At 42.3% G+C, this 21,857-nt stretch overlaps 2 protein-coding genes across 2 annotated transcripts in view; one reads left to right on the plus strand and one right to left on the minus strand.

Moving 5' to 3' along the window:
- The window catches only part of LOC308104284 (TBC1 domain family member 12-like), a 17,199-nt gene extending 14,673 nt beyond the window's left edge, over positions 1-2,526 (minus strand). The window contains exons 1-3 of the mRNA XM_080454682.1: positions 2,435-2,526; positions 1,805-1,930; positions 1,120-1,474 (exon numbers count right to left, since the gene is read on the minus strand). Of these exons, the coding sequence (XP_080310808.1) occupies positions 1,120-1,474; positions 1,805-1,930; positions 2,435-2,501 (548 nt within the window). The 5' untranslated portion in view covers positions 2,502-2,526. The remainder of the gene's footprint in view (positions 1-1,119; positions 1,475-1,804; positions 1,931-2,434) is intronic.
- Positions 2,527-9,073: 6,547 nt separating this feature from the next.
- On the plus strand, positions 9,074-19,472 carry LOC308104487 (dnaJ homolog subfamily C member 9-like). Its single transcript, XM_080454922.1, has 7 exons — positions 9,074-9,151; positions 11,029-11,208; positions 11,374-11,514; positions 12,053-12,223; positions 13,783-13,866; positions 14,401-14,481; positions 17,300-19,472. The coding sequence occupies exons 2-7, from the start codon at positions 11,032-11,034 to the stop codon at positions 17,435-17,437; spliced, it is 792 nt and encodes a 263-aa protein (XP_080311048.1). The 5' UTR covers positions 9,074-9,151; positions 11,029-11,031; the 3' UTR covers positions 17,438-19,472.
- Positions 19,473-21,857: the final 2,385 nt, after the last annotated feature.

Raw genomic sequence — 21,857 nt, forward strand, 5'->3', positions numbered from 1 at the left:
GCATTACAAATGTATTATTTATTATTATTATATATACTATACTATACTGTTATTATGTACCCAATACATTAAAACACTAATGTTATCTTAATTATGTTATAAATTATATCCTCTCTGGTGTACAAACATAAGCACTATTTATTATTTCTCACTCACTCACTCACTCACTCACTCACTCACTCACTCACTCACTCACTCACTCACTCACTCACTCACCCACCCACCCGCTCTCTGTATGATTTCTCTGTATAATCAAAGGTGTTCTAGAAGTGGTTTTAAGTTGGGGGGCTGGGGGCTTGTCAAAGTATGAGTGTATGACACTGTTCACATCAAAAGCCAGGAGCAGAAGTCGACTTTTAATGCAGAAATAAATTCGGTTGGGCTCAGTCCAGACAACAATATGACAGCTCATTCAGAGGTTCGGGGGTAACGTCCTAAAGTCGTCTGTACGGTGCCACTGAGATGTTTTGAGTGACATCCCGAACTCATTTCGGCGTTCCGCAGTGTTTCCTTATTCATTCAGCCAAGCTTCAAGTTCATTTTGTCGGCAGTGAAGCCAAGGAAACACCGGTACTTTGGAAGAGACACGAGCCAACTTCCAAATGCTTGTGGCCAGGAAATGAGCTTCGCAGAGCGGGTGGAGTGTCAGCTGTCTCTCACTGGCCGTGCGCTCCGTCTACGGTGCGCTCTGGCTGGGGTGTAGTGACAGACCCCGCGAGAGACAGAAATGGCGTGTGATACACGTTCCAAAGTCGCTGTGATTGGCTGAAATGGCCTAACATCCAGACCCACAATTGCTGTGATTGGTTTAGATGCGCATCCCCTATGCGCATCTAAACCAATCACAGCAATCACAGGGGTCTGAACACCCCCTGCGTTCAGATCAGGAGGCCATGTGGATATTAAGACCTACGGATGCTTCAAAGGGTCAAAAAAGACGATTTTCTAATTGGGCGATTAATGGGATAAAAATATTAACGCCGTTAATTCGGTCATGTGTCGACGCCTCAATAACACGTTAACTTTGACAACATTAAAAATGATAGAGCATGCTGCATGACATTAGACTGTGAACAGGAGAGTGAACAGGTGTGAGACAGGTACAGGTGCGTGTCTCACCTGTCTCCCAGGTACTCTGCTATCCCGGGCCTCCTGGACTGCAGGTCGGTTTGTTCCCCGGCCTCCGGAGCCTCGTCCTGGGCCAGCTCCCCCGCCGGGGCGCTCTGCCTCCGGCTGCTCCGGAACGTGTTCCTGGACCCCCGACACGCAGACCCCTCCTCCTCCTCCTCCTCCTCCTCCTCCTGGTGGCTCTGCTGGGGTTCGAACGCGTCGTCGTCACACCCGTCATCGTCGTCGTCGTCCAGCCGGTCCGCTGGACCGAGGCGGGGGGGCGGGTCACAGCTCACACTGCCGGGCAGAGAACTGGAGCCCAGGGGGGCCGGCTGGTAGGAGAGTCCCAGGGCTGAGGCCTCCTCTCCCTCCACCTCCTCCTCCTCCTCTCCCTCCTCCTCCTCCTCTCCCTCCACCTCCTCCTCTCCCTCCACCTCCTCCTTCTCCTCCTTCTCCTCCTTCTCCTCCTTCTCCTCCTGCGTCCTGGCGGGGGGAGCCGGGTCCGAGGATGAGGAGGGTCTTGCGTTTCCCTCTGCATGGTGAGAGGAAGAGGAGGATGATGAGGAGGAGGAGGGGGCGTGGTCAGGCTGTGGTGGTTCTGCGCTCTGAAGCCGGACTTCTCCTCCGTCAGGCCCGGGTTTCATGTCCTCTGCAGCCGGCCGGGGAGTGGGACTACTGTCTGGAGGGTTAGGACTACCGTCTGGAGGGTTAGGACTACCGTCTGGAGGGTTAGGACTACCGTCTGGAGGGTTAGGACTACCGTCTGGAGGGGTCCGCAGCGCCCGGGGGTCCGAAGAACAGCCGACAGCCTCCGTTTCACCTGAACAACACCACACAGTCACATCAGAGACAACTAGGACGTCTAGGGGCTGTGTCAAGATTACACATTTAAGTTGACGACTACTGTCAGTGAAATGACTAATGAGGGTTTTACTGTGTAGGAAGAGCATTTGTTTTGCAGAAGTTGCATGCAGAGATACTAGATGCACAAAATACAGAAACTGTCATGGGAGTACATATCATGTAGTATGTATTGTTCATTGAGGGCTGAAACAAAGTAGAAATCATTCGTTGTATGTATTGTAAGTCGAGTTTTTAGGTATCTGTACTTCAAGTATTTATTGAAGTTTAATCTTTACGTCCTACATTTTAACACAAATATCAGTGTTTTTTCTCCTTTTCCGCGTTTTCAAAACATTTGATGCATTTTTTTACTTTACAGACAGACAGACAGACAGACAGACAGACAGACAGACAGACAGACAGACAGACAGACAGACAGACAGACAGACAGACAGACAGACAGACTCCAACATGAACTCACCGTTCAGTATTTCAGTCTTCATCCTGGGGGTCTCGGTGTGGTGTTCAGTTGGAGAGCCAGAGTCCATCAGGACCCCAGAACCTCCTGACAGTCTGAGAGTGTGTGTGTCGGGGGGGTCCGGACCCCCACAGGCCTCAGCGTGTGTGTCGGGGGGGTCCGGACCCCCACAGGCCTCAGCGTGTGTGTCGGGGGGGTCCGGACCCCCACAGGCCTCAGCGTGTGTGTCAGGGGGGTCCGGACCCCCACAGGCCTCAGCGTGTGTGTCGGGGGGGTCCGGACCCCCACAGGCCTCAGCGTGTGTGTCGGGGGGGTCCGGACCCCCACAGGCCTCAGCGTGTGTGTCGGGGGGGTCCGGACCCCCACAGGCCTCAGTGTGTGTGTCGGGGGGGTCCGGACCCCCACAGGCCTCAGCGTGTGTGTCGGGGGGGTCCGGACCCCCACAGGCCTCAGTGTGTGTGTCGGGGGGGTCCGGACCCCCACTGCTCCCACTGCCCTCCTGTTGAGAATGACAACACAGATCTGAATGTGAGCCGACACCATCCTCATAGAGCACTGCTTCTCAAACTTTTCCCACATTAACCCATTAAGACCTGGAACTGTGTCATTTTTTGATTTGAGCTAAAAAAGCATTATTTTACACTTTGGGCTATTCAAAAATAGCAGATATACAAGCGAAAATGTGTGCAAATCTTTGAATATATATATTTTTAAAGCGAACATTTTTAACTCAAATCTTTGCTTCTGGGGGTCCCTGGAACAACATATTTTGAAGGGGGTCCGTGGCCAAATACATAATTTTGGGGGTCCTTGACATGAAAAAGATTGAGCACCACTGATATAGAAACATACGTTTTTCAGAATGCTGTTGAGCTTTAGGAGACATGTAGAATCGGCTTCAGGCCCATCTGAAAATATGATGTGCCAGGGACGTTGTTCCCAGCTAAATGAGTTCATATAGCGTTGGCTATTTGAAACATTTTTGAACGATTTGGAATATATATATATATATATATATATTACATTTTAACAACACACATCTTGTATGGGGGATACAAGATGTGTGTTGTTAAAATGTAATATATATATATATATATATATATATTCCAAATCGTTCAAAAATGTTTCAAATAGCCAACGCTATATGAACTCATTTAGCTGGGAACCCCCTTAAGAACCCCTGGGGGTCCCCGGACCCCACTTTCACCAGACGTCCCGGACCGGTTTGCCCAGAATTATCTTGGTTTCAAGCTGGCCGGGTGTCCCGAGTCCCGGCAAAATATCTCTAAGAACACTCAAATGTCCCTGATGGGGTTTTCTCCACTATTAAAATAACTTGTTTTGAGGGCTTACATAGATGTCTATTAGCCTTGGATCACGACTATCATAGATGTATTTTATCGATTTTTACATTTGTATATCTGTGATAGTCTTGGCTGCACCCCCCAGAGTGGGCTGCACTTTCACCAGTAAAGCCCGTACTTCTCCGTACATGTACAAAAAATATATATAATGTGCTTACCCGGTTTTCCCATATGTTATGTAGCGCTGCGGAGTCTTTGTTTACTGTATTAGTCCGTATTTTTCAATAAATATGTGTTTTAATCACGTCTGTGTCAAAGTTTCCTGTATTCCTCAATGGATGGAAGTGACAGGGCGCATCAGGTGAAAACCGGTATTACATTCAATGTAAAGAGGAAGTAAACGAGGGGGGGGGGAATGAAGTTCGGCCACAGACGGGATTAAAACACTTCTTTATTGAAACACACGGCTTTATACAGTGAACAAAGACTCCGGACCGCTAGTAGTAATTTAGGTTCTACTGGTCAAAGTGCAGGACGCACTGCTGGGTTGCAGCCAAGACTATCGTAGATCACCAAAGTAAAAGTCAGACTCGATCAAATCTATGATAGTTTTGATCCAAGGCTAGATGGTTATCATGGTCTGTTGAAAGATCAGTCACTAGGTGTGCTATTGAAGTGCTAAAACAGGCCGATGGTGGAAAAAGTACTCAAATTCTTTACTTAAGTAAAAGTACCAATACTGCAATATAAAAATACTCTGTTACAAGTAAAAGTCCAGAATTAAAAATGTACTTGAGTAAAAGTACAAAAGTATTGGCATCAAAATGTACTTAAAGTACCAAAAGTAAAAGTACTAAAATATTTGAAAAGAGCAGATCTGCAAGCTCACAAGCTTGCAGATCGGCTATTTTCAAATAGCCTAGGTATAAAATAAGGCTAAAGTGGTTAATGTATGTTTTTTATAATATCATAATTTATATCTGAAAAGTAACTAGTAACTAAAGTTTTCAAATAATTGTAGTGGAGTAAAAGTACAATATTTGCCTTTGAGATGTAGTGGAGTAGAAGTAAAAGTATTGGAAATTGGAAATACTCAAGTAAAGTACAAATACCTCAAAAATGTACTTAAGTACAGTACTTAAGTAAATGTACTTAGTTACTTTCCACCACTGAAACAGGCTGACTGTCCTCCAATCTTAATCGGGAAAATAATAATAATAAAAAAAATAATAATAATAATAATAATAATAATAATAATAATAATAATAATAATAATAATAATAATAACATTTCAAAACAGTGTCAAAGAAATTGTCAAAAACTAGTGAAAATAGCAGATCTACAAGCTCACAACGCATTTTGCATCACTGTCACAACTCATTGTAGTTGTTAGGTGATTTTTTAAAATATATTTATGGTCAGTGTGGTCTCCTACCTTAGAGGGACCTCCTCTCTGGGTCTCCATCACTCCTTATTATATTCTAGTACGAGGAGTGGACATCACATCAATGAGGAGAGGAGGTGATTATTGAATCCCAGGCCGGAGGAGACCGTGTCCTCCTCCTCCTCCTCCTCCTCCTCCTCCTCCTCCTCCTCCTCCTCCTCCTGCTCCTCCTCCTCCTCCTCCTCCTCCTCCTACAGACTGTCCTCGGTGTGAACCTCCTCCTCCACCAGGCTTTCCGCAGCACCCGTGGGAAGCTTGGTTTCTATTGCGAATCAACCGGTGTGATCCGGTCTAGAGCCCGCCCTACTGTATCCGGTCATTTGCACCGCACACATACAATTCAAACAACGTTTCCGTATCCGGTACAGGACCTCAGACCGGATCAGCAACTCGCAAAGCAACTTGATCCTCCCAGTCTCTACCTCGGTGTTTTAGACCCGAGCATCGATGCTGCCGTGGCCGCGTTAGAGACGCTCACAGCCGGACCTCCCGGTGACCCGGTACCCGGTCCTCCCGGTACCCGGTCCGTGACGATATGACGATAATGATGATGTAGTAGAACCGGGATCCACTGTGCTTTACGTCCACATTAATCCTCTTGACATCATGTAGAATCTATAATATAACATCTTTACTGATCCTTCTCACTCTGACTGCATCTCTGATCTCTGTATTGAGTTACATTGTTGCGTTTCTCCTGCCATTTAAATAATACTGTATCGATCCATCCAGGAACAATACAAAACCATAATATAGACTATATATGTTTGTAATCTTCACTTCTTCCATGTCTATTAGTTTTTATCCTACAGAGATACAGAGATGTCTGTGTGTCTGCTGTATGAGATCTGTAGGTTTACTGACCGTTTAAAGATCTGGACTGTGAAGAATTATTACACACTTTGTTTGGGTCTGATGTCATTCTGCTGATAAATAGAATATATCTAACACGTTTAAAGCGTATGAATGGATCTAAATGAATACATAAGAGCCGGCAGGTTTCCAGAGGAACAGTCCTGTAGGTCTGAAGGTCCGTCCATGTGTCCTCCTGCTTTACTAGAATAAACCTTTATTCTAGGGAACTATAGGCTCCTCCTCCTTAAAGCTGTCATGTCTGACTTAAAGGGGTAGTTCACCCCCCAAATAACTTTTTTTCTATTGATTACTCACCCCATGGAGCCTTGAATTCATGGATATTTTTTTGTTTTTGTCGCATTCCTTCCTTTATTATTTGATTATAATAAATTTAGCCCCATTGATTCCGGTAGGAGACACAAATGCATTTGCACGCACACGCACGCACACACACACACAGACACAGACACAGACACAGACACAGACACAGACACAGACACAGACACAGACACAGACACACAGAGTCACAGACACTCAGACAGACACCACCTATAATAACGAAGCCATCTTGGAAACGTAATGATTGTAGTAGCAGGTTCACCAGGCTGGCTTTAAAGGGTCACACACACACATACACAACCTGGGTAGAGCACGCCATCTAGTGGCTGAGTGTGGTTAGTTAATTTGACCGATTGTTCATCATTCAGTACAGCAGCTACATTAGAAAGCAAATTATTATTATTAGCATTAATTTCAGAATGTTCTTTTTCCCCCTCTATTTTTTTTACAATAGGTTACTATTTATCTCAATGTTTTTGTATAATTGTATAGTGTACTGTTCTATTTTTTTTAACAGTATAGGGCAGGCTACAATATTTTTTCTATCATTTTATAGTGTACTGTTTAGCTATGTTTTCTCTATCCTAACATTGATCATTTGACCATTTTTTGGGGTATCCTTAATCTATTTGGTATTTTAACATTTTCCAATTTGTTCTATTTTTTTTAACAGTATTTCTATTTTGACAAATAAACTCTTATGTTTGGGGGTTGAAGGAATAGATGGGTTTCCCGTTTGTAAACATGAGAGGATGATGCGCGCGCAGTGGAGGGAAGAGCCTGTAGAGGGCGCTATTACCCGCAGCAGCTCTGGCCATTGTACATTGATAAAATAAATGGTCTTCACCGGGTTTAATGAAAGTAGATTAAATGATGCAGTTTGTAATATCTTCTTTACTCAATAAAAATGATTTGTCGGAAGTTGTATCTGTCTGTATATAATAGCAGCATTATGCCTATTATGCCTATAATAGCAGCATTATGCCTATCTAAATCCCGAAAATAACAATAGAGTGAATGGCACTTCCGGGTCGTTCTACCTCCCGCATGCGCAGATTGCACACTCTGCTCTGTGATGACGTCGCGCGGAAACCCATCTATAGTGGGTTAAATATCACTTAGCAACAACAAAGCAGCTTGCTATGTAAAGTAAAACACTTGTGGACACGAATCCTAATTTAGGTGCCCACTCATCCAGGTGGCCACATGTCCCTAGTGCCCAGTTATCCCGGTGCCCACTCGTCCAGGTGCCCAGTTAGTTATCTCCACCCCTAAGTGCCCACTCGTCCACATGTCCCTAGTGCCCAGATGGTTAATAGATACCAGTTGAGAGGAGTGTTGTTCTCTGCATGGTTATCCTGCATTCATTTCTTTATTCTTCTTTATTCCTTCTTTTTTTTGTATAATTTGTGAATATAATGCATTATTCATTCATACTGTATATTCACTTTATTAATTCATATAACTGGCTCGTCAAGGATGCAACGCGGTGTGGGCTTGTAGATCTGCTATTGTTTTATTGCCCAGTGGTTCAACATTGCTATTTCCGTTTCGTCTTTACGGTCGCGCAAATGTATCCTAATATATAAATACAAATCATCTAAGTATACATAGCTCGCTGCTTAGCAGAAATGGAAAATAAAAAGTAAAATGTAAAGATATTTTAAAAGATATTTTCATGAACGGAAGTGCCAGTTTCCTCTCTCGGATTTTGGGAGTTGTAGTTCCAGATAGTTGTCTGGCTACGCGAGACTACATTGTGATGCCAAATGCTTTAACATGTGGATGATAGCGCCCTCTGGTGGTTGATCTACCAAGTCAATGTAATATAAAGCGCTGGCTTTATTTATTGTTTATAGCGTTATTTTAGCTTCATAATAAACTTGGGTTTTTATTCTTATAGTATAAAGATTGGCGATTATTTAACACAACTGTTGGATTCATTGAAAGAACAGTTTTATAATAAATGCAGGACGTTTTATTTCATTATAGAAGCTAGCAGGCTAACAGGCTAACCGGATGTAAACACAATAAGTCAAATGTTCTGTCAAAAGCGAGCAGTCTTCCGGCCATTTCCGGCGAGGGATTTTCAAAATAAAATCATGCTCTGCGCGTCAAGTTAAGGGGCCAAAGTCTAACGTCACGCAAGCGTTTCCGCTATTGCGCAGTTTGAGTTAGCTTTAGCTACAGTTAGCTTTATTTTATATTCATATCTACTAGAAGGTGTTACGTGTTTTATTGTTGCACTAAAGGACAGAAGGTTATTTAACACAACTGTCGATTGAGATAAAGAACAGGTTTATAATAAATGCAGGACGTTTTACTTCATTTTAGAAGCTAGCAGGCTAGCAGGCTACCGGATGTAAACACAATGAGTCAAGTCAAATGTTCTGTCAAAAGCGAGCAGTCCTCCGGTCACTTCCGGTAGAGGGGTTTCAAAATAAAATCATAATATGCGCGTCAAGTTAAGCGTCCAAAGTCTAACGTCACATAAAACTGATCTTTATCAGTACTACAAGAATTAAAAACCCAAGTTTATTATGAAGCTAAAATAACAATAAATAAATCCAGCGCTTTTTATTACATAGACTTGGTAGATCAACCGCCAGAGGGCGCTATCATACACATTTTAATGCATTTTGCATCACGATGCAACTCAAAGCGCAGAGTGTGGAGGCGAGGGCGACACTGAGGAGAAACAGGATGTGACGTTATCATTACGTAAGCACAGCGAGTTCGCGGGAGAAACACACACACACACACAGCTCTTACAGAAAGGTAAAAACAACAACATTATGAAATATAAGCTGTATGTTTTATTACTGTTGTTGATGTAGGTTCATGTGGAGGATGAGCCTTTAGCTACATGTTAGCTCCATAATATTATATAATATAATATTAGCCATAGATGAAGACTATCGTAGATTTTAACATTTGCATAGTGGTTTTTAGCTCCACTCCCCCCAGATTGCCCTGGAATGTCACCAGTAAAGCCCGTATTTCTCCAAACATGTACAAATGATAAATATAAGGTGTTCACCCGCTTGACCCACATGTTAACTAGGTGTCCGGTGTGTTTGTGTAATGTATTAGTGCATATGTTTAAATAAAGAAGTGTTTTAATCCGGTCTGGCCCATTCTGTGGGAAGTTCCCAATGGGCGGTAGTGACGGAGCGCATCAGGTGAAACACGGAATTACACTCAATGTAAACAGGAAGTAATCGAGGGGGGGGAATGGCGTTCGGCCACCAACGGGACTAAAACACTTATTTATTGAATAATATGGACTAATACATTACACAAATACTTCGGACACCTAGTTAACATTTGGGTCAAGCGGGTAAACACCTTGTATTTATCATTTGTACATGTTTGGAGAAATACGGGCTTTACTGATGACATTCCACAGCGAACTGGGGGGGGGGTGGAGCTAAGATTCGCAGAGATTTAAAAAAAAAATTCAAAATCGATAAAAAATACATTTACGATAGTCTTTATCTAGGGCAAATAATATAATATAAAATAATATGTCATATTATATAATATAATATCATATAAGCTGTACGTTTTATTAGTGTTGTAGATATCTGAGTGAACATGTAGGTTCATGTGGAGGATGAGGTTAGCAGCTACATGTTAGCAACATAACATAATATAAGCTTTATGTTTTATTACCTTTGTTGACATGTGAGTCAACATGGAGGAGGAGGTTAGCAGCTACATGTTAGCAACAACAAGGCTAACGTCTATACTGCACTGTAAAATACTGTGAATGTCATTCATTTAAATTTAATAATCTAAATGTCATCACATGTTAAATGAGAGGTGTCTGTCTGTCTGTCTGTCTGTCTGTCTGTCTGTCTGACTGTCTGTCTCTGTGTCTGTCTGTCTGACTGTGTGTGTGTGTGTGTGTGTGTGTGTGTGTGTGTGTGTGTGTGTGTCATTAGAAGCAGCTACACACTAATACCATATCTTGTTATTATTGTTCATCTTAACAGACATGACTCTGAGGCTAAAACGTGTGTCTGTGACTTTTGCATAAATACGTGTTTGTTATTAATCTGTTACTTCTACTGATATTTTGTCATTATTTATCAATGTGTGACGACGTGACAGTGAAGTAGCGTTGATATAATAACTATGTCTCACATCATGAACCATGCAACCGTGGTGGAAAAAGTACTCAAATTCTTTACTTAAGTAAAAGTACCAATACTGCAATATAAAAATACTCTGTTACAAGTAAAAGTCCAGAATTCAAAATTTACTTGAGTAAAAGTACAAAAGTATTGGCATCAAAATGTACTTAAAATACCAAATAAAAATACCGATCTAACAAGCTCACAACACGTCGCGTGTGAGCTTGTAGATCGGCTATTTTCAAATAGCCTATGTATAAAATAGGGCATAAGTGGTTAATGTATGTTTTATAATATCATAATGTAGATCTGAAAAGTAACTAGTAACCAAAAGCTTTCAAATAATTGTTGTGGAGTAGAAGGACAATATTTGCCTCTGAGATGTAGTGGAGTAGAAGTAAAAGTATTGGAAATTGGAAATACTCAAGTAAAGTACAAATACCTCAAAATTGTACTTAAGTACAGTACTTAAGTAAATGTACTTAGTTACTTTACACGTCTGCGTGTCGTTGACAGATCATGGGTCTGCTGGACGAGTGCCAGGCTCTGTTCGGGACGTGCGGCGGCCTGTACGAGGTTCTGGGCGTGGCCAGGACGGCGTCGGAGGCGGAGGTCAGGCGGGGCTACTACAAGAGCTCTCTGAGGGTCCACCCTGACCGCGCCCCCGACGACCCCCAGGCCACCAGCAAGTTCCAGGTAGGACCGTGGGGGGGGGGGGGGGCTGGGGGGGCATCATAATCCTTAGTATCCTTATATTGTGATTAAAAAACGCTTCCAATTAGGCCTGTTACAGTGTGTGTGTGTGTGTGTGTGTGTGTGTGTGTGTGTGTGTGTGTGTGTGTGTGTGGTGTGTGCGTGCAGACCCTGGGTAAAGTGTATGCAGTGCTGGCGGACCAGGAGCAGAGGGCGCTCTATGACGAACAGGGAACCATAGAAGAAGACTCCGATTCGATCAACACAGACAGAGACTGGAGCCAATACTGGAGAATACTGTTCCCTAAGGTACGCACGCGCACACGCACATGCACATTACAGTCATTTAGCAGACGCTTTTATCCAAAGAGACTTACAATAAGTGCATCAACATAGGTAGTGAACGAAAACTACTAATCACCAGAAATATTAAGTACATTTTCTTCTAAAACAAGCAACTAAGAGTATACCTAGCGCTAAGGTAAAAGTGTAATATATCAGCTACCTATTGTCATAAACAGATGAGACAAAATAGGAAAATCAAATGAGCACGAGCTATAACAAATAAGTGTATCGAATAAACAAGATCCAATAAAACAATACAACAATAAAACAAGCGTTCGTACAACTAATTAACAACAAGTAGGTCAGGCAGAGAGGAAGGGTAGTGTTTCCTGAAGAGGTGGGTTTTCAGTCTGCGGTGAAAGATGGGCAGTGACTCTGCTGTCCTGACATCAGTGAGTTCATTCCACCACTGTGGGGCCAGAACAGAAAAAAGTCCACACACACACAACTTCTATAGTGTTGGAAAGCTGTTTATTTTTTTGCTCTGCTCTCTCTCCTGCAGATCAGCACTCAGGACATCGTGGACTTTGAGAAGACGTACGTGGGCTCAGAGGAGGAGAAGACGGACCTGCTCCGGGTCTACAGGGAGTGTGAGGGAGACATGGGCTCCATCATGGACAACCTGCTGTGTGGAAGCCACCAGGACGAGCCCAGAGTCAGAGACATCCTGCAGGTCAGTGGGGTTTAGGGCTGGTGAATTAATATTCGAATTTCGAATATTCCTCGAATATGGGGAAAATATGTATATTCGAATATGAAAATTAATATTCGAATTTTAATGTTTATATGACAGGGACAATACAAAAAACAATGTATCAAGTAATAAAAACAAACAAAAGATATGTTTTATTGGATCCGAGAACTCGATACATTGTTTTTTGTATTGTTTCTGTCCAAAAAAAAAAAGAAAAATGTGTTTTTGAAAAAAAAGATATATATGTTTTTATAATAATAATAATAATATTCGAATATATTCGAATATCTGCCATTTTTTAAGACCAATATTCGAATATAATCTCTGAGGAAAGTTGACAGCCCTAGTTGGTTCTCAAAGCTTTTTCTGGATCAGAAATCGATGTCGGGTCTCTTCTCTACATGTAACGTGTCTTGAGACAACTTGTTGTGATTTGACACTTTAACCCATTAATACCTGGAACGCATCTGTGTCACTTTTAGATTTCTTTAGGCTATTCAAAAATAGAAGATCTACAAGCTCGTAGCGCGGCACCGAGTGCCGCGCTACGAGCTTGTAGATCTTCTATTTTTGAAAAATCTTGAATTTTGATTTATTTTCAAAAAACTGTTAGGATTTAGATTTTTTCAAAGAATCGCCTCAGTTCTTAATGGGTTAATACAATTGAATTGAATTGATTTGAATCAGGAGCCCAACTTGAAAATCTGTAAAAAGTGTTTTGGCCCACCCATACCCATACGGACCACTCAACCACCATGGAGGCGGAACTGTTGTCCCTCTTGGTGAGAACAGAACCACAGCCCCTAACGTTAACCCATTCAATCCCGGGGATCACATCTGTCATTTCAAGATTTCTCTGGCTATTCGAAAATAGCAGATCTACAAGCTTGTAGATCTGCTATTTTTGAAACATTGTGAACATTTTGTGCAAACCTCTGAATATATTATATCTTTGCTGTCCGGCAGGAACCAGCTAACTCCATGTTTCCGCTTTTGCATTTTTTGTTCCATAAATCAGTGCTATTGAACACCTTTTACGTCTGTGTGTTGATAAAAATAAATATTGAACCAATGAAAAGTATTAAAAAGTGCTTCTGACAAAACCAGCTAACTCCACCAAAGGGGGGTGGAGTTAGCTGGTTTGGCTGACTCCAGGCTCCACCCCCTTTTGACCTCCAACCTCATTGTGAGTTTGGAGATCCATTCAGCTGTTCTAATCAATGATGAACAAAACCTCCTAACTCCACTTTTTGTTTAGTTTTTTTCATTTCCTGAAAAATTTACATTTTGGAGTTAGCTGGTTCCTGCCGGACAGCAGAGATATTTTGAGATGGGGGTCCGCGGTCAAATACCTATCATCATTTTGGGGGTCCTTGACATGAAAAAGTTTTGAGCACCACTGATATAGAAACGATATTTTTTTTCAAAAAAACTGTTAGGATTTAGAAGACATTTGTCATGTTTGACAAAATGACAAATGTTTTCAAAAATTGCAGATCTACAAGCCAATAGGATGTAATGTCATGTATTGTGTTCAGGGAGCCATCGATGAAGGAGAGATTCCTGCTTTACAAGCTTTCACACATGAGAGCAGCAAGAAGAAAGCCTCGAGGAAACGAAAGGTAACACCTTTAAAACACACGCATGCACACACACACACACACACACACACACACACACACACACACACACACACACACACACACACACAGACACACACTTCCTATTTGTTGGGATTTTATTGGAGCAGCAGGTAGAATTTCTTTTCTTTTCGATGTCATTTATGTAGCCGTGGACCAGGGACACAGAATAGACGTGCATGACGTTTACTTGTGAACTACTAGTGCACTTCACTGTCCTTACACACAGCAGCTGTGTGTCAGCTGTCTCTCTGTCCACTGCATCTGTGTGAATAAAGCATGAACATTCAACACATGTATCAGTAGACAGAGATCTCTGATGACAAGGTGACGATCAAACAAAATGATTTCATCATCACACACACCTAACAGAACGTGTGTGTGTGTGTGTGTGTGTGTGTGTGTGTGTGTGTGTGTGTGTGTGTGTGTGTGTGTGTGTGTGTGTGTGTGTGTGTGTGTGTGTGTGTGTGTGTGTGTGTGTGTGTGTGTGTGTGTGTGTGTGTGTGTGTGTGTCAGGCTAAGAAGGAAGAAGAGGAGTGCGAACAGATGAAAAAGGACATGGGACTTGAAGAGAATAGTCTGACGGCTCTTATCAAGGTACTGTGTGTGTGTGCGCGCACACTTGCACGTGCGTGCCTCTCTCTCTGTATAAGTAAAGGTATTTCTATATGGTAGTCATTTTAGATGTTATGTAGACAGATGTCAGGTTCATGTTTAGACATGGCATCCTATAGTGTGTGTATAGTTTCACTACAGATGATTGATCTTTTAATATTATGCTGTTAGACTGGTAAATGGTGCATTTATATAGCGCTTCTATCCGAAGCGCTTTACATTGATTGTGCCATTAACCCATTCACACACACATTCATACACCGATGGCGGAGGAAACCATGCAAGGTACCAACCTGCTCATCGAGAGCAATTAGGGGTTCAGCGTCTTGCTCAAGGACACTTCCACACTAACTCTAGGGGAGCGTCCCCCCAGCCCGGGATCGAACTGGGAACCTTGCGGTTTTCCAGTTCACTCTACCCGTGAGCCACTGCCGCCCCAGGCCACTGATGATAGGTTCTTGGTTTATCTATGATCCTAGATTACTATTTCTATGCATTTGATGTATTACCTTGTGTCCTTGCTTACTGTAACACACACACACACACACACACACACACACACACACACACACACACACACACACACACACACACACACACACACACACACACACACACACACACACACACACACACACACACACACCGACAGCAGAGGAAACAATGCCACTAATCTGCTCATCAGAAACAGTTAACACTCTCACCGCCGGGCCCGTAGCCTACGGGCCGATAAATCCAACTGTACAGCGCCGATCCCGTAGCCTACGGGCTGTGGTGCTTTTTCCTTTTTTTCGAAAAAAAAAACTCTTTTACATTTTCTAGTACGGCACATTTCATTGTAACACCACCGGAAATGGAATTATTCAGGATCATGTTTTGCAGATCCCGTAGGCCTCCATTCTAAAGCGCACACTGAAACGCCATTTTCTTCGATTGTAGTTTTTCTCCTCGCTGATCACTGTTTAACATAAACCGTTCTAACTACAACATGGCGGCTCCGTTTGACACGTGGTTTTCACTGGTAGCCGCAGGGAGATGTCCGCGATGTTTACAAACAGTGCACAGCTCAATCCTAAGGATTTTAACGAGGTCTATGGCGACGTGAAAAAAACAAAAAACAACAATAAAACGTTGGCACTGGTGAGTACATTATGAGATTAACCTCTGGCGGTCAATGTGTTAAAGGTTCAGTGTCTTGCTCAAGGGCAGTAACAGGTTCAGAGTTTACAGTTTAGGCATTTATCAGACGCTCTTAATCCAGAGCGACTTACAGTAAGCAAGGACACAAGATAATACATCATAATACATCAAATGCATAAAAATAATAATCTAATAATAAAGTAATACATAAGTAAACCAATAATCTTGGTTGGGCCGCCTATATTGACCTCTGATCATAATGTTGTGTGCCTAACTCCAGTTTATAAGTCAAAACTGAAGAGGGGAAAACTGGAGAAGAAAGTAGTTAGGACATGGACAAATGAAAGCAAGGAACAACTAAAAGCATGCCTGGACTGTACAGATTGGGACACCTTTAGAGATGGTTCATTGGACGAAATAACCACTGTTACAAATGATTATATTAATTTTTGTGTACAGCTGGTTGTTCCTACAAAGGAAATTAAAATCTATCCGAACAATAAATCATATGTGACCAAGGACATAAAAGATGTAATAAATGAAAGGAAAATAGCCTTCATAAACAAAGACTTCGGTGCACTTAAATTGACGGAAAGAAAGCTAAAAACAAAAATTAAGGCAAAATTAACACATAGACAGCATCTAGAGGATGCGTTCTAAGCCAAAAATCACAAAAAGGCGTGGGATACTATGAAATCCATGACAGGAATGTCATCCCCAACCAAACCTATTGTGACAGATAATGAACTTGGCTTTTCTAATGACCTAAATACTTTCTTTGCCAGATTCGAATCATTAGGCGATTCCTCTAAGTGCACTGAAATACTGAAGGCTGTAACACCTGCCCCCTCAGACAGAATTATCATCACTGAAGAGGATGTCAGGAGAGTGTTTCGGTGTACTAACACAAGGAAAGCTAATGGGCCGGACGAGTGCAGTGCTTTTCTCCTCAAAAACTTTGCATCTGAGTTGGCTCCTGTGTGGCAACCAATATTTCAAACCTCTGTAGACACACACACAATTCCTCTGTGTTGGAAAACCTCACACATAAAACCACTATCCAAAATCCAATGTCCAAAAGAACATAAGGATTATAGACCCATAGCTCTCACTTCAGTGACCATGAAATCACTGGAAATCCTGACTCGACCACCCGCGGGTTACGGGTCGGCCCGCTCATCACTACTATACACACTATAGGATGCCAGGTCATATCTAAGTTACATTTTAGCCTTTGCGTAATAGGCTAAGTGTCTTGCTCAAGGGCAGTAACGGGTTCAGTGTCTTGCTCAAGGGCACTTGGACAGTAACTTTTCCGTTCTGACCTCCTGAGCCACTCTGAACAGTTTACTAACTAGAAATACTTGAATCAGTCTGAATGATCACATTCCATTAAACGGCGTGCGTTATAAAACACAGTTTACAATTAGGAAAAGATTCAGATTAGACATTTAGAGGTCAGGTTTAGGGGTTAGGGTTAGAAATGTCCTATTTCATACTTAGTTGTGCGGCGATGTCACAAACCAAAAAATAGCCGATCTACAAGCTGTAGATCGGCAGCTTGTAGATCGACAATTTTTCGGCTTTAGATGGTTAAAAGTGTGTGTGTGTGTGTGTGTGTGTGTGTGTGTGTGTGTGTGTCTCTCTCTCTCTCCTACAGAAGAACAGTGTGTCCAGGGAGGCGGGCTTCAGCTCTCTGCTCAGCAGTCTGGAACAGAAGTACTGTCAGAAGAAACCGTCCTCTTCCTCCAAGAAGAAAGCTGCCTCTTCCTCCAAGACGGCCAGAGGCAAGAAGTAATAAAGAACCGGTGCAGGTCACCACCACCACCACCACTACTACTACTACTGGTCACCTGGCACACGGTGGCCCGTTGGGACAGTTATGGCTGTTTTTCATCCACCAAGGATTGAAGGGTATTCCAGGACCCTCTCCTGAACCTGGAACTCTCCAGAACCCGTGAAGTTCTGTAATTGTTTAATTTTTGTTCTGTTCATGTCTATAACAAACAGAACTTACCCCTACAGTATGACATAAAACAGTGGTTCTCAACCTGTGGGTGGGTGGTCCCCTGTTTGGGGGGTCCCCAGATGACATGAAGTGACAATTTAAGGACCTTTAAGACCTTTTTAATACCTCAAAGAAAAAAAGAAAGAAAAGAAAAAAAGAGTATTACAGCATCAAAAGTCATCAACACACTATACTATAAAAACTGGTCAAACATCGGCCTAATTGTCAAATAATATAAGAGAGGCAAAAAGTTTGAAAATAGCAGATCTACAAGGTCACAACACCTCTCGTTGTAGAGCTTGTAGATCGGTTCCGCAGATTTATCTGTGGTTCGGGAACAGAGTCAAACTAAATGTAATGCCTCAACTCCTACATTCCAAGTGCCTGTCAGGGTGAGGGTATGATTATTTTGGGGGGTCCCCAGTTTAAATATGATTATTTTGGGGGGTCCCCAGTTTAAGTATGATTATTTTGGGGGGTCCCCAGTTTAAGTATGATTATTTTGGGGGGTCGCGTGGCCTGAAAAGGTTGAGAACCACTGCCAGAAAAACACGACCCATAAAAGAAGCGAAATCAGCCAATGTACAAACTCACAACACTATCTTTTTAGAAAAATGTAAGTTCTGCGTCCCTAGAACTGAGCGTTAGAACCTCCTCCAGAGAAGAAAGGCCCAAACTAGGTTCTGAGAAGATCATCTGAAGCCGAGCCGCAGAGCATGGAAACTCATAACCTGTGTGATGTGTTACACGGAAACTCATAACCTGTGTGATGTGTTACATGGAAACTCATAACCTGTGAAATGTGTTACATGGAAACTCATAACCTGTGAAATGTGTTACATGGAAACTCATAACCTGTGAAATGTGTTACACAGAAACTCATAACCTGTGAAATGTGTTACACAGAAACGTATAACCTGTGAAATGTGTTACACGGCACATTTCACACGGGGTTCAACTATGTTCCACAGCTCTAAATCAGTGGTTTTTCAAACCCGTTTTAATTTCGAGGACCCTCTCAGTTTGGGATGCATTAGACCAAGGACCCCCATAACTCTGAGAGTGTACCAATTGGTTCCATTTAAACTCTCAGAAGTTACAGATCTGGAAGATCCTCAAGTACCCCTGGGGGTCCATGGACCCCATGTGGAGAACCACTGCTCTAAATGACAGATGATGATGGGGGGGAAAAAAAGCCAAAATGCCTCGTGAACATTTGTGCAAATCTTTATATATATTTTTTAAAGTGAACATTTTCAACTCAAGTCTTTGCTTCATGGGGGTCCCTGGAACAACGTATTTTGCGATGGGGGTCGGTGGTCAAATACATGTCATTTTGGGTGGTCCTTGACATGAAAAAACGTTTTTTCTCAAAACTCAAATATATAGCAACATACATTTAAAAAAAAACCTGTTAGGATTTAGAAGACATTCCCCAGAGGCAAAGATTTGAGTTAAAAATGTAAAAAAAAATATATACATTCAAAGATTTGCGCAAATATTCATGATTTTTTTTTCTGAAATAGCACTCGGTGCCACGCCATGAGCTTGTAGATCTGCTATTTTTTGAATATCCGAAGAAATCTATAAAATGTCACAGATGCGTTCCCGTATTGCCTGGAGAGGTTTGTCAGCCATGACTGAGCGGTGGATGGAGAAAGCTGGAGGCCCTGAGGTTAAAGGTCAAGGCACAGCTCTGTAAAATAATGTACGTTTCAAAAACACCTATTGTGATGTTAAGCTGTACGTCCAGGGTTTGTTGGGTAACCTAACCTTTGTTCAACACGTTTTCTGATGTGAATAAAATGTTTTTTTGGGGAACTTTGTCGCTTTGGTTGGCATGTGTCATTGAGCTCTAGTCCTGCTGTATTTTTATCTCCTACCAGGACCTCTAGTACTGCTGGTTTTATCTCCTACCAGAACCTCTAGTACTGCTGGTTTTATCTCCTACCAGGACCTCTAGTACTGCTGGTTTTATCTCCTACCAGGACCTCTAGTAATGATGGTTTTATCTCCTACCAGGACCTCTAGTACTGCTGGTTTCATCTCCTACCAGGACCTCTAGTACTGTTGGTTTTATCTCCTATCAGGACCTCTAGTACTGATGGTTTTATATCCTACCAGGACCTCTAGTACTGCTGGTTTTATCTCCTACCAGGACCTCTAGTACTGCTGGTTTAATCTCCTACCAGGACCTCTAGTACTGCTGGTTTTATATCCTACCAGGACCTCTAGTACTGCTGGTTTTATCTCCTACCAGGACCTCTAGTACTGCTGGTTTTATCTCCTACCAGGACCTCTAGTACTGCTGGTTTTATATCCTACCAGGACCTCTAGTACTGCTGGTTTTATCTCCTACCAGGACCTCTAGTACTGCTGGTTTAATCTCCTACCGGGACCTCTAGTACTGCTGGTTTTATCTCCTACCAGGACCTCTAGTACTGCTGGTTTTATCTCCTACCAGGACCTTTTATTTGGGTAATTTAAATCATTTAAACATTACGTAATTATTACACTGTGATCTATATAGCATGACTATACTATTAAAATCAATAAGAGGTGATTTGTGACGTGATATAAAGTCACCCTTTCCAGCTGTTAAGGCTGTTCCCTGTTATTAATCAGAAACATGCAGAAACATGTACAAAAAATATATAATTTTTACAAATTCAATATTAAATGTAACAAATGAAATTAACGGGATCTACAAGGTCGGGGGATCTTAGTATAATCTCACATTCAATTCCAATTCACTTTTGAAACAATTATTTTACTGATTTTCCTTTCAGAACCCAAATTAAACATTGCTCCATTTTTCAAATAGTCACTTCCAAATTGAAGCTCAGATTATACTAAGATCCCCCGGACTTTTGGAGTCAGGGCATCTTATTACGGGGCCAGAGCTCAGCTCTGGACCTGTTTTAAGATTGGCAGTATTCTGTTTCTGCCACTTTTCGCAGTTCCGGCTGAACCGTGCTGTCGCTTTTTACGAAACTCGGCCATATGGTAGATGGTCATGAAAAACTATCAAGAAATAATTCTCACAATCTTTCGTCAAAAGGTGGCGCTATAGCAAAATGCCAACTTTGAACAGGTACAACTCATGCCCTGTTTGACCTACAGCCATGAAACTTGGATACACATATGCGTCTCTTCATGCTGAACAACTTTCACCTGACTTTTGACCTCTGACCTTTAGATCTCCCAACATTTTGAATTATATGAAAAACAGTTAAAATCTCCTCCTGGGATTTTTGAGTAATCTGCACGAAACGTTTTACACATGAACTTTGGACCTACGCCGACAAACAAGCAGCAAAGATTTTCCATAAGTGAAAAAATGAAGCTTTAATGAGCCAATGAATACTGCAGTTTTATGACAATTATTCATCTGCCCCTAACACATACATGCAGACTCACATTTCTTTGAAACTTTGCGGTAATGTTGAGGGTCATTCCAAATATCACTGAAACCAACCTTACTCCAATTGGTCAAAGGGGGGCGCTATAGCGATTTTTTGAAAATGCAAACTTTAAACAGGCAAAAGTCATGCCTCGTTTGGCCGACAGCCATTAAACCTGCTTACACATGTGCCTTGACTCATGAGGAACACATGTCCTTGACACTTGTCCTTCCAGGAGAGTGTTAAGGCTTTTGGGATCGAGGTCAGTGACTACCTCTACAAGGCGGAGAGTTGAGTTCCAACGAGATGCTACAGCAGAGGGGATGCTGCGATTGGCCCCATACTCTTTCTCAAAGGCTTCCTTAAGTCCACAAGTTGTATGAAGTAAACTGCAGAATCGTGTCACTTTTGCCATTGCACAGTTAATCATTTGGTCTCCTTCAGTCCATCTCGCACGACAAGCTGCAATGAATGGGCAAAGCACTGTAGCCGCTGTTGCCGGCAGCTGCTCTGGATGGTGTCCACATCCTCTTGGAAGTCTTCAGTCATATCCTCCCAGAAGTTTCTATTTTCTACTTCCAGGTCATCTTCACCCTCATCATCACCCTCACCCCTCTCAGGCTCAGCTGTAGCTGAGGGGAAACAAACTGTGAAGCCCTTCTTCATATTTGAGGCATTGTCACTGATAATGTAATCTAATTTGGGTTTTGTATTAAAGTTTTCACATATCTCCTCAAAAATGTTTACTGATTCTTTCTCCAGTGTGTGAACCTGTGAATCTATCACAACTTAAAGGAGAATTCCGG

Source organism: Gymnoscopelus braueri (assembly GCF_963280865.1).
Source record: "Gymnoscopelus braueri genome assembly, chromosome: 17".
Classification (NCBI taxonomy): domain Eukaryota; kingdom Metazoa; phylum Chordata; class Actinopteri; order Myctophiformes; family Myctophidae; genus Gymnoscopelus; species Gymnoscopelus braueri.

What these genes read in the sequence shown, in the direction of transcription:
- LOC308104487 (XM_080454922.1), top strand. Translation starts at nt 11,032, where the DNA reads ATGGGTCTGCTGGACGAGTGCCAGGCTCTGTTCGGGACGTGCGGCGGC. An exon ending in AGGCCACCAGCAAGTTCCAG is followed by an intron (nt 11,209 to 11,373) that starts GTAGGACCGTGG and finishes GTGTGCGTGCAG; the next exon opens with ACCCTGGGTAAAGTGTATGC. An exon ending in GAGTCAGAGACATCCTGCAG is followed by an intron (nt 12,224 to 13,782) that starts GTCAGTGGGGTT and finishes TATTGTGTTCAG; the next exon opens with GGAGCCATCGATGAAGGAGA.